Raw genomic sequence first — 13,513 nt, forward strand, 5'->3', positions numbered from 1 at the left:
GGTGCATGCACCCCTTGTGGTGCACGAACACCCTCTAGGGGGTGCGTGACATGAAAATACAGCAGCTGCATGTCTCTCAGTGCAGTGACATTCCGTGATTATTTGCCATAATCATATTAAAGAAATCACACCCGTATGAAATGAGGGGCGCTCTTGTCATCGTACATCAATTTATGTTAGCGGACATTTGACATTGCTAAATAAGGTACATAAGGTGGTCCCTTATTGGCCAGGCGCTCCCACCAACATGTGATTGGTTAGCCGATTTGCTCGTTTACATATGAATATGTTTTCCCTTCAATGTCAATGGAATTTAATGTTTTGATGTTTAATTTACGTCATATTTAACGGAATTCTGACGCAATTTCTCTGTTCATCGTCAATGGCAAAAATAGTGGACATTTGACCGGAATTCTCTTACCGTGGTCAATGGCAAATCTTGAGACGTGTGGGGACAAAAGCTGTTTATTAGCGCCCCTTAAAAATTTGCTTGGGGATGCGTCAGCTAGGTCAGGAGGTAACAAGTGGTGCACGGCCAAAAGAGTTTGGGGACCACTGGTCTAGAAACATACCTCCTTAGGCTGATCAGCTCCAGAGTGGTATTCTCATCCACCACAAGTGTGTACTTCATGGAGTCATAAGCCAGTCCCTCGTCATCTGTGTGCAGTCTCACACCCAGTTCTTTCTCACACCGCGGGTGGTCCTGGTCTGACAAGGGCAGATTCCGAACGCTGTCATCAATGGGCGGCGAACTGTCGAGATAAAGGTCACTGCCCCTGTAAGACGACTGCTTCCTCAAGTCACTCATGAAGGGAGAGCAGTCCTCCTCTTCATCGTTGTCGGTGGAATAAGTGAGGCTGAAGCAACGATTGGTCTGGGCAGTGGGGATGTCCAGTGTCAGGCTGTTTTTTACTTCGGTGATGCGCTCCAGGGAAGCTGAGGATCGACCCGTGGGCTTGGGATCTGTCTCTCGCCCCTCATCTTTGTCGCTGGCCACGCTCTCACTGAAGCTCGGTGAGTCAAGGTCCTTCCTCCCCTCCAGCATCATCAAGTCGTTATCCGGCTCCCTGGTGTCGTCCTCTTCATCGTCTCCCTGTCTCCTGGCATTTTTCGAAGGCTTGGTCTTCAAGTTCCTCTCAGAGTCTTTAATGAGATGGGCATGGCTTCCTTTGTTGAGGTAGCGCTCCACAATCACAGGGGCGATGGTGTCAGCGGTGGGGTTGCTCAAGTACAGACAGGGACCAAACCTGTCATTGCCTTTCAGCAGTTCTTCATTGGAAAGTCTTGAACTCATCTCCCTCTCCTCTGCCTGCTCCCTTCTTCTTGTCAGGCCATCCTCGTCCTCTTCCTCTGATCCCTCCATCCACGATTTCTTCCCTTGCCTGTCTTCTTTGAAGCTATCTGCCTCAATGTCCGAGGACGGCGAGATGGTATCGGACGTAGACACTTTCCTCTTGAAGCACTCTTCGGGACAGCTGATTGGGTAAGACCCCTCTGAGATCATCTTGTTGACCAAATTGCTGAGCAGCCAGGGCGAGTCCGAGTTCTCGCTCAGCTCATCTTCGCTCTCTGACTCAGAGTCTCCCTCACTTCCATCATAGTCATCAGAGTTGGGCATGAGCCTGGGTCCTACTGGCAGGTAGAAGGAGCGTTTGAAGCTCTCCAAGCCATGGTCTGGTTCTATCTCCAGCACCATCTGTCTGGAGAGGCTGTCCTCGCAGTGCTGGGCTGGGGGCAGAGTTTCATCTGGGTCGGCCTGGGGCTCATAAGACTCATCATCCACATTTTGTAGCCCCATCAGAGCCAGTCCGTCATCATAGGGCTCTGGTGGGAGGTAGGGCGAGTCCACAGGGGAAGGTGTCACCAGGGTGGGGGAAGGTAAGGGAGATGGAGATGGTAGAGGAGAGCCTTCTTTAATCGGGTCAGGCTGGCCCAGAAGCAGAGATGCCTTCATCCCCACAATGCCACTGTCCTGCTCTAACTCTGTATCTGGGTCCAACTCCTGGTCCGAAGTGGGCGAACTGGCCTCCTCAATGGAGTTGGTGAGGTGAGAGGAGCGTCCGCTGCTACTGTCGTCGCTGGTGAGGTCAAGCTCCGTCTCCGAGATGGAGGAGATCATGTTTGAAACCAGAGGACCTCCGCAGGCGAATGCCGCCTCCAGCTCACCCTCAATGTCAGAGTCTGACCCGGGGGAGCTCAGGTCCTGATCCGGGTCCGATGTCACGTAGCTCCGCTTGGCGTTCATGTCGGCGATCCCCGGGTCCGACGACGGAGAAGTGGAATCGTTAGCCGCCGCCTCACGGGCCATGGCCGAGCTGTTGGATCGGTCGAGCGTATCCGAGCGACTGGAGGACAGGTAGCTGGAGAATGAGGCGAGCTCGGAGGGCTCGATGGAGGGGAACTCCACGTACGTCGAGCTGTGGTTCTCCTTGCATACCAAGTCGTAGGTCTCCTTGCGCATGAACTCCACCTCAAAGTCCTTCTCCAGCTCCTCGTCGGACAGAGGCGTGTCGGCGCCGTCGTTGGCTCCGATGGGCGCGGTGGAGGACAAGCAGTGGCTTGTTCCGTCCGGGTCATTCTCCAACTCGGGGTCCATACCCGACTCGCTGGTGACTGTGTAGGTGTCGGTCGTGCATCGGGTCGAATGCCTGTGGCCGTGGCCGCTGTTGAGGTCGTGGTCCACTTCCGTGTCGGAACACTGCGAGTGCTCGTCCACCGAGGGAACTCTGGAGGTTTGAATCAAAGGCTCTGTGATGAGGGGACCAATGACATCACCAGGGCAGGTGTGAGACTTATGCTGACCGAATGAACCTGCGAGAAAGGAAGGTGCAGAGAAACAGAGATGGAGATGACGAGCGTAGGGGATGAGGGATGAGACGGAATTAACGAAGACATGAGGTAATGAGAAGATGCATCAGAGTAAAGAATTAGATGTGAGGAGAGCATGGAATTGTGGGAGCCGAGAGGATGAGATAATGAAAGAGTCGAGAGGGAATGAATAATGATAGGGAGGGTGCAGGGAGGGAGAGAAGAGACTTTAGAGATTAAGGAGACAATAAAAATGACAGTTCATTTAAGTTCACAGTCAGTGAGGGAAGGATGGGGGATGAACAAAAAACATATAGTGTGGATATAGAGTTCAGCAAATTATCAGCCATATTAGATTATAAAATTGTGCTTCCCCAAAGTACATGATCCAATTTGAGGAAGAATGGTGGATGTCAGTACAAAATAATTGTGTTTTGTTGAACTCATATATCGCAAAAGGTGTCCATTTCACATCACGTTACTTCACGGCACATCACGACATGACATTCATGTTAATGGGATGAACTCTGAACTTGGACGGTCGGCCATCTTGTTACCGTATTCGGGCCTCTCCCGCCTGTTACCCTCCATGTCGCAAAGGAGGGGCCTGCGAGGGGACTGAGGGTGCCCGCCCTCCCCTGCCTGTTTTGGGGGAGTACCTTTGCTCTGGGACCCTGGTGCTTGGGAGACTGGGGCAGCTGGGCACTGTCCTGTCACATGACTGCCATCCTCCAAGCACGTGTGGGTGGGCGACAGACGCACTGAAAGTAGAGCAGACAATAATAACTATAGAGGGACATTCATGTTGCCATGTTAAATCAACCACTTTCAACATGATGCCCATACTGCCGTAGTGCAGTAACTACGTCTTTGGAAACACTGACTTATTTGTGTAGTCCTATCCCAAAGGTCAAATTAGCCTTTGTGATTTTGGGGGATAAACAATGAACTCAAGAACATGTTTACAATTATTGTAATATCACTTATTTGCCGATATCTCATTTGGATGATCAGTTGAAAAAATGTTGAAACGCATTATCAGCCACCCTTTGTGTCAGCATACTTTGGACATTAGAGGTGAACATCTTAAAGAAAAAAAAAAAAAAACGCTTTTGGATATGCATGCAGGCACATACAGTATATAGTGAAACAGCACATCTTAACATTCAATATCAACCAAAAAAAAACGTCATAGTCTTCTAGAGCTTCTACAGAGTTGCAGTAAATTATCTCACCTTGAGAAGCAGGGTTTCGTAGGGAGTCCTGCCAGCTTCCTTTCTTTGGAGACAGGCTGTTGTTGCTGTTGTTATTCAGGGAATCCTAATGAGAAAGGAGACAGTGTGAGATCTAATTGACTTATACAGGATCATTACAGATGTCATGCACTCTATTGTGTTTAGAGAATGGTTGAAATTATTGCCCAGCCATGTCCAAGGTTATCCAACCAAGGATATCATTTGTTCATCACACATTAGACATTATTTACTGTAGTTACAAAGGCAAGGAGAAAACAGCACTTTTGATCAATGCAGCAACCACGACAGGTTCCTGGCGAGGTCATTCACGGTACAGTTCAGATTCTGATTGAGCTGCTGCTGTCATAACAGCCCTTGGGGTTCTCAGTTATCAACCCAAGCAGACCAAGCGGTTATGAGATATCATATCATCCCCCAACCTCTCTCTGTCCTTTTATGACTCTCTTCACCCAAAAAAAGGCCAGGTAGCCTATTTGATAAATTAAGCCGTCGTATTTTTGGTGTAGTCTTTTGTACTGTATACTGTGTGCAAACCACAAAACAAGAAAAGAGAGTTGAGTTGTGTGAAATGAATGGAAATGTTCTGCCTGCATGTTCTCCAGACCTGTGAGTCTGACACAGCAGTGGTGAGGTTCAGAGTGGTGGGTCTGCTCTTCAGAGTGCCAAGCATCGGGGAGGTGAGCGGGGAGGCAGAGGGGGAGGGCGGCATGTCGGGGTCCCCCTCCTCATCCTCGTCGTCATCTTCCTCGTCGTCCTCGTCGTCGATCATCTCAAACTCCTGGAAGTCGTCCTGGAAGGAGCAGATGGGGTGGTGCATCTCGCTCTTCTCCAGAATGAGACAGTCCTGGAGGAGGAGATGGTAGGGTATACAGTACGTGAATGAATGCAGGTATTAAAGAAAGGGGTTAAAATAGGGATGTTCTCTGTGTTAGTAGTATTCCAGAGGGAAGCTATGAAGTCATCACAGTTCTGACAGGAGAGGATAAATAACCAGGCAGTGGGACTACTCAAAGGGGGATGAAACTGACCCTATTACAACAGTTTCACCTGCTTTTATTTAGACAAGAATTATGAGTGCAATATTCTTTGATTGAGTGCTGCAGACAGACAGACAAACAGACACACACAGACAGTGCGTGTGTGTGTGTGAGTGAGTGTGCGTGCCTGCCTGCGTGCACGTGTGTGTAAGTGTGTGTGCGTGCGCAAGTGTGCATGTGTTCCGAAATGAAACACCATGTGTGTGTGTATGTTCATTTGTTCACGTGGTTGTGTGGTCTGTCCGTGTGCACGCATACATTTGTGCGTGTGTGTGCATGCCTTCTGTATATCTAGGCATAGACACATTATTGTGAGAGCAGGGGAGGAAGACTGAAGCTACGTGCAGCGTTCAGCAGTGTTTTTACAAATGTCCTGGTGACGGCAGAAAGGTGAGAGCAGGAAACAGTGAAAGCACTTAGAGACAAAGCATGCAGAGAGCAGAATAATGGAGCCGTCTCAGGTGGACTGCCTCAAAAGATAGAGAGGAGATCATCAGACTGTGTGTGTGTGTGTGTGTGTGTGTGTGTGTGTGTGTGTGTGTGTGTGTGTGTGTGTGTGTGTGTGTGTGTGTGTGTGTGTGTGGAGAGGAAGATGAGAGAGATTGGTGGTGAAGAACAGTGAAGTCGGATCAATAAAGCTTCTTGGGTTTCAGTGCCTTTAGTTTACAGAACAGTGGTAAAGTACATTATTTTGAAGTCCCATTGCACCTCTGCAGGAGCATACAGTACATCATGTGTGTTGTGTTGTGTTGTGTTACACAGTGTTGTGTTGTGTCAGCCAGGCTGAAGGCTATATATGTTCTGCTCCCTGTCCATCCGTCTGTCCCTCTGTCCGTCCATCCATCCGTGTCCATGTCTAGTCTATAGTCACATGTGATCAAGACCAATCTGTTTTCATATTCCAACCCGATTGGCATAATCTTTTTTACAAGAATCGTCCTATTAACCGTTTTGAACAAAATGCCTCAAATCATGAATGCAGCATTTGATTTCCATGAAAATTTGCACATACGTACATTCCCAGTTGAGGAAGAAATGCCACCCTTTAATAGTTGTGTTCAACCAGAAGTAGAGCCCACCCTCTGCTTATCCCGGCCACTCCCCATTCTCAATCTCCCTATCTACCACACTTGCCCTCACTCATTAGCCACTCCCCATTCACAATCACCCGTATCCACTACACCACACACTCACAACTCACCACAGCCAATCCTGCTGCAATCACCACAGTATAAATACACCTGTGTTCTCTCAGCCAGCTTGTTTGTTCTGCTTCAGAACAGACCAAACATGGGTCGTGCGTACTGCTCTTGTAGATCGGCTATTTCTTCCATTCACTGCTTTCAAATTCATCGTCCTACTCCACCCCAACCTCCTCCTCGCTTCCTCGATTCTCGCTCTTCCTTCTGTCTATTTCTCTATGAATCCAGACAGTGACGGAGCAGAGATCGACGACCGACCTCTCCTCGAGTAGAGCAACAATGTCCTAGCTTCTAACCTTGCTTCCTCATCCCATTCCACATTCATCTCATTTTGTTTCAATAAACTTTCAAACTTAAGTATAGGTGGTCTCTTATATATGCTTTTTATGGCAAAGGCAGCTCCTGGCAGAAAAACTAGGCGCAGCTGCTGGACATGAGACTAATTAATTAGAGCGACAGAGAGAGAGAGAGGAGTGTGTTGTGTGTGTGCGTGCGTGCGTGTGAGTGAGTGACGTTTGTGCAACTGTATGCCGAATTGAAGTGGACCCAGACATTTATTTTTCCTCCCTGGAAATAAAAATGTCTGGGTTTCCGAGGCTACATATTAGTGAATGGCCTATTATAGCACCACCAGGAGGCAAAAATATTATTTAATACTCCTACAAATGTCCAAACATCACGCAAATCGATATATGTTCATGAGTATTGTCCATCCTGATTGGTTAAGATCTAATCTAATGTTTGCAGGAGTGGCTTATTTTGACCAAAATTCCTCAATTCATGAATGCAGCGTCCGAGTGTAGCGTCCGAGTGTAGCCTGAAAACCCACCTTTTCAGACTCCATCATGGCCCATAGCACTTACCCTAACCCCTTACATAGCATTTCTGTTGGCTTAGATAGCATTTGACACAGACTTATAGCATGTTATGTAGACAGCACTATAATTGTATTGTATATAGTCATAGCACGCCATAGTACATATGTATAGCATAGTAGTGAATATGTATAGTTTATTATGTATAGTGTATGTATAGTTTCATCATATAGATATTCCACTGTTACCTTCTTATCTTACGCATGTTTCATGATAAATGCTTTTATGTGATGTATTCCCATGCTTTTGTTCTTGCCTAAATGTAAGTCGCTCTGGATTAAGAGCGTCTGCTAAATGCCTAAATTGTAAATTGTAAATTGTAATAACTTCAACTTCTACAGATTCCACTCACCTCTATAATAAGTGCATTCCAAACACTGCTAGCCCACAATAACTCCCCTGACCTGGCGGAGACCTGTGCTCTGATGAGCACTAGGATTCTAGGATTCTAGGATTCACTAGGAATCTAGGATTCTAACCAATTCCTGACTCGATAGTCCATGCATTAAAGAGTGGGTTTCTAGGCCTTTATATATAATGCATGCCTTTATTTCATCAATATGTATGAAGGTAAAATGATTAGAATGCTCTTCTGCAGCAATGCAATTTCATGTAGCATACTTCATTAATTCAGTCCTCCTCTACAGTTGCGTGCCAGCAGGGTAAAACCAACTCACTTTCTTTCATGATCTCTCAACCTTTATGTACAGTACATCTACGGGTGTAGGTATCACATGTTTCTTCGTGTAATTGGAATCTATGATACATGCGGCAACAACTAGCTCCTTGGTATTCATTTATCCATTTGTAACTGATAGTCAGTTTGGTTACATCTATATAATCTCAGAGTCAAAGATCCAATCCATAAATGTATTCGAACCCATGGTCTCTCCTGTGTTGGAGAGGGGGAGATATTGCGGTTTGATATTGCGCTTCAGGCAATACCACTTGTCAACCACTAGTGTTCCTACCCGAACACAGGACTACATTTCCCAGTGGAAGAGTATATAGGGAGACCTCCTCCCATGTTCTAGTGATTGTATCATGTTTTATACACAAAAGAGTTCCAAATTGCAGCTTTGAAATTAACGGTGAGGATTTAGGATTTTACAGTGCAGTTGGCACAAGCAGTACACATCTCTCCAATCTGACAGTAAAAGCACAGGGGAAGGATCCATCTTCCTCTGCTTTGCATTTAGAACAGCACAGCACTTTCTCCTTGTCTCAGAGACCCAGTGCCAGCCTTTAAGACGAGGCATCGTAGCACCGCCCTCCACTGATCTTCCTGACAAATTTGCTGATGTAGCCTACAGAAAAGCCTCTTAATGCCATGGTGACGGAAATGAACATTCCATCTATATACAGTAGGCACACATGCACCCAGTTTACACGTGAAGTATTGCTCTCCGCTTCTCTCCTGTTGCAGGGGTGATGGAATTACTTTTTATTCAACATCATCAATAACCATTAGTCATTAATATGAGTGACAATGTTAGGCCATCATAATACAGATTCAACCACCCGCACAACAAACTAGACTCAACACTCTATCGTTGTGTTAACCTGACCTACACTAACACATAATTTGCCACAAATTATGATCTATAATATTTTCCAGCATCTTGGGGTCTATCAATAAGGATGTGAAAAGCCACACAACTGTCTGAGGTGAAGGATCTACACACTGTAGTGAAAGCATTTTATTTAGCTAGCCCACCTAGCAGAAAGACAGGGGAAGAGAAAGAGAGAGAGAGAGAGAGAGAGAGAGAGAGAAAGAGAGAGAGAGAGAGCATCTATAAATGAGTTGTGTCCCTTTGACAATCGATGCTCATGGTCTCAGGTTCCCAAGGACTATAGTCCCCATCACCGCCCCCCATTCAGCAGAAATACGCAAGCACAACTCTGCTTATGAAGCACTACCGCGATGTGAATGTGATTAGCCCTCTTTCACGTTCCCAGGGATTGGACAGACTAATCGCACTCAATGAAGATGAAATGATGTCAACCAACCACTCTGACTGGCCATGCTTATATCATATCAAAGAAGCGATCATGCGCAACTACATCTGAACAACCACACACATGAGCAACAAACTCATATTATATCTTAATTATAATCTAGCAACTATCCTTAAAAACACAGAGTTATGCGTGAGTTACTTCTCTGCAACACTATAGTGCACCAGTTCAGTGACCCTGAACGATGATCATTTTGTCAAAAGACATTCTAATTTAACATTCTGTTTCAGACTGGAGGCTTGTTCAGCATGGCTGATGCTGCAAGCGAATCACAAGAGAGAAACATGATAGCTTAATTGTCAATGACTAGGGCTCTTGGAGAGAAGTAGCTTGATGGTGCACTGAGTATATATATACTGCTAGCTCAAGTGTCCAGCTGATACAGGGAGGCAGTGGACAGCTGAGGGAGTCTTGGGAGATAGGAGGGATAGCCCATATGACACACACACAGCAATTTGTGTGATTGAAAACTGGTGAGGGAATTACGGGACTGTCACTGTAATAGGAGTAATGAGACCATCATAAAGAGGCTTTTCCAGATATAGTGGATGTAGTGGGAGAGAGTGGTATGGTGCAGTTACTGCAGTAGTTATTTATCAACAACATTTTAAAGTCTCCTCCTCTACCGCGGCGGTAGCAGAGGAATCATGATAGTGGTGCTACACCGAGAATGGTGGCCTGTGATGCAGGTGTCGCTAGGGGGCGGAGGTGTGGGAAGTAGATGGGGAATGTTTAATAATTCAGTAATAAAGTAATTATTAATCTGTAAGTTGTTAAAAGGGGAAAAGGGCTTCGTTAATGGTGTGTGAAAAGTCGGAGCGATTGGTGCAGGCAGTGATGAGCTACGACAGTGTTTCAGACACAGACATTCATTCATTCAGACAGACAGACACTCAGACACTCATTGACATTGAGTGAATTAAAACATTACTAGACCTTTCCCGTTCTGAATATATGAACACCAAATTATGTACAGTGTGGGTAATGAAATGTAATAGATCACATTACTGATTGGGAGGGAATTGGCCTGTCTCGCTATAGCACACGTAGGCTCCGCTATCGCAAACATAGAGGATTTATCCCCCAAAAAGCATGTTTTTGAAATAAACGTTTTAAAATTCCACATTTGCGGTGTCCCCTATGGATGAAAATGGAATTGCTTTGGGCTCTTCTTTGGTTAAACCACCCTCGACATGTGAATGAAATTTGGGGTGGATTGAAATTTGTGTCATTTGTTGTAAAACAGGCCCCTCTCACTAACTTTGGACGACGATTAACTTTGGACGACGATTACAGCCGACTATGAACATTCTGCCTGTAGTGTTTTAATCGGATAGGGCCAGAGATCATGTGTACCGTTTTTTGTGAGATTTGCACAGAAGCAAATTTAGATTTTACGACCTACGGTTCAAAGGTTATAAGGCGAAATGTAAAGACCTCCGACTCCGTAATATTATGGTCAATGCCTGTGAAGGCAGGCAGTGAGGAGCTACGACAATGTTTCAGACAGACAGACATTCACTAAGGCATTGAGTGAATTATAGTATGATGATTATTATAGTATTATATAGTATAGTATATATAGTATTTAAAGTTGGAGTGCTTATGAGTGTTTATGAGGTGACAGTACTTCATTAGACCCTGGAGTCATTTTTATGTGCAATGGTGTATTAACTTTGTATTTAGGGTTTATTTATTTTATTTTTTTAAGATATATTTTTGCGGCTTACGCCTTTTATTGATTTTTGAAGGGACAGACAGTAGGCTGACAGGAAACGGGAGAGAGATGGGGGGATGACATGCAGTAAAGGCCGTGTCGGGCTCGGGAGTCGAACCCGTGGAACACTGCGACTGGATTACCAGTCAGGTGCCCAGACCGTTACGCCACGGCCTGGGCCGTATTTAGGGTTTCTTCTTGGAGGCTGAACCCTTGACAGTCAAACGGGCCAATGAAATAAACAGTAATATAGTGACATCACACTATGAGCCCCTCCCCTAACCCCTCCCCCTTTATCATACAACTACAGATGTGGCTGCAGCTTCAGTTCAGGTGGATGACCACCCACCAGGCAAACCAGGCATACTTATGGGCGTGTCCACATAAACGCATGCTTTTAACAAATACTGTACACTTTTTGGAAAAAGTTCTTCCTCCTTATATAATAATAATACCTGATGATCATATTTTAGGGTGGAAAAAAACGTGGCACTGCATCTTTAACATTTATTAAAAATAAAAATGTATACACATTGCAGCATTACATTAAGACTGGGATCTTACTAAGTAACCAAACAAGTATGTTGTTCTTTGCGCTCATTATGACAATTATGCTGTCAAGCATTTATCTGTAGGCATTCTAGGTGCATTTAGAGAGTTAGTATAGTGGGTTGTCGGTTGTATGAGATGTGGTGCATTATTGCAGCTTATTATTGATCAAGACCACTCAGGACCCCACTTTGAGAACCAATGATATAAGAGAGTGGAATAGCCCTCCATTTATCAATGACATCACTGTGTCTCAGTAAATGTCGCATCTCCACAAAACAAACAGCCCTGATGTGGTACCCAAGATACGAACACCATCGCTCTTCAGCCGTTCACTTTAGCACTTCCTGAATAATACACAGGTGTTCAGGCGTCTTCCCAGGAAAGACAGAGATGGATATTTAGGAATAACAGGAAGTGGAAAGATTGGAGGTGAGACGGTAAAGAGGCAGAGTGTGTGTGCATGCAAGCGTGCTCGCGGGTGCATGGATGTGTCCCCGTCCTCATGACAAACCCTCCTCACAAACTTGCACAAAAATGCAAAAACATTCTCTGTAAACTTCCATAAGCCACTCAAGTTGTGTGCCAGATTGTACAAATGGCCCTTCATTATCTTAGTGTTGTGACATTTAGAAAGCAATTAGATCTGAGTCCGTTTTATTGAGTTAGAAACATTGATAAGATCGCCATTACAGGCTATCTCTAATTGCCTGTCTTGGGCTCTGCTTAGTAAAATGAGTGAAAACCTATACAGAAAGCATAATCAAACAGTTTAAAATTGAGATAAGAAGTGTGAGAGTGAAGTGATGGGTACTAGTGGTTGCGTTATGCCAGATTTATATTTGGTTTAAATCAAGCGTTATGTGTGCACGTGCACTCTTCTCACATGTGTCTATGCAAGCACGTGTCACCAGAGGTCAAGCACTAATATAAGAGGGCTATGGCTATGCAGATTAAAACCTGAACCCCCGTAACAAATGGGAGTTAACCCGAGCTGGGGATTGGGCAGGGGAAGGGGAAGGATAATCCCAGTTTAGATTGGCTGTTAATCCTAAACATCAAAGACTGTTATGACCGAATCATACCAAGTCATAAACTCCGCCAAACTCAGTGTTATCTCGGTGCCGAAAGAGATTGGATAAATGCTGCTGATGACCTGACAAACTGTCCTCTGTGCCGCTGACAGGCGCATGATCAAATGCATGCAAAACCACATGCAGGCAGAAGTCTCTTTCACTCTGTCTTTGGTCCTGTTCTTTAGCTCGCTCACACATCCTCACAGCTGTACACTGCTGTGACCCACACACTCACACATGCGCGAGCACTCACGCATGCACACAGAACCTCTGGCTTATGGCCATCCTCGCTAATCCAGCGTGTCCGCTATCCCATGTCAGCAGGATAACTTTCTGTGGGCAGTGATGGGAGGGGACGGGGCTGTGATGTAACATAACAAGGCTGACACTGTGTAAAATGAGCAGTCAGGGCCTGTGCTGTGCTGTGCTGTGCTGTGCTGTGCTGTGCTGTGCTGTGCTGTGCTGTGCTGTGCTGTGCTGTGCTGTGCTGTGCTGTGCTTGGCTTGGGGAGTTAGTCTGTTTATTTTAAAAGCATAAAACTGATAATAACTGAGAGGCAGACAGACAGACAGACAGACAGACAGACAGACAGACAGACAGACAGACAGACAGACAGACAGACAGACAGACAGACAGACAGACAGACAGACAGACAGACAGACAGACAGACAGACAGACAGACAGACAGACAGACAGACAGACAGACAGACAGACAGACAGACAGAGGCAGACAGTGAAAAGCATGCATGTTTTACGATGACCTCGTTGACAAGCAAAACATCCCCATCTCTGAAGCCTCTCTCCCGCATGAAGTTCTAGGGCAAGGTCTTTTCTCACACAATAAAGAATTATGTTTTGTTGAAACAGCCTCACCAGCTTCTCTCATGCTCGAATTAACGTGATGGTAGCAAAAAAAAAAATAAATAATAATCTGATTTACAGATTTATGCCACAGAATCTTAACATGCGAGAAC

General features: G+C 45.6%; 1 protein-coding gene across 1 annotated transcript in view; it reads right to left on the reverse strand.

Annotated features, from left to right (window-relative positions):
- mapk8ip2 (mitogen-activated protein kinase 8 interacting protein 2) overlaps window positions 1-13,513 on the reverse strand; it is a gene marked incomplete at its 5' end in the record, with an annotated part of 39,585 nt that overhangs the window by 5,527 nt on the left and 20,545 nt on the right. Inside the window, 4 exons of the mRNA XM_083763467.1 lie at window positions 573-2,811; window positions 3,366-3,569; window positions 4,044-4,128; window positions 4,669-4,908. Coding sequence (XP_083619593.1) covers window positions 573-2,811; window positions 3,366-3,569; window positions 4,044-4,128; window positions 4,669-4,908 — 2,768 coding nt within the window. The remainder of the gene's footprint in view (window positions 1-572; window positions 2,812-3,365; window positions 3,570-4,043; window positions 4,129-4,668; window positions 4,909-13,513) is intronic.

This window comes from Protomyctophum parallelum, assembly GCF_964188405.1.
Source record: "Protomyctophum parallelum genome assembly, chromosome: 4".
In the NCBI taxonomy this organism is placed as follows: domain Eukaryota; kingdom Metazoa; phylum Chordata; class Actinopteri; order Myctophiformes; family Myctophidae; genus Protomyctophum; species Protomyctophum parallelum.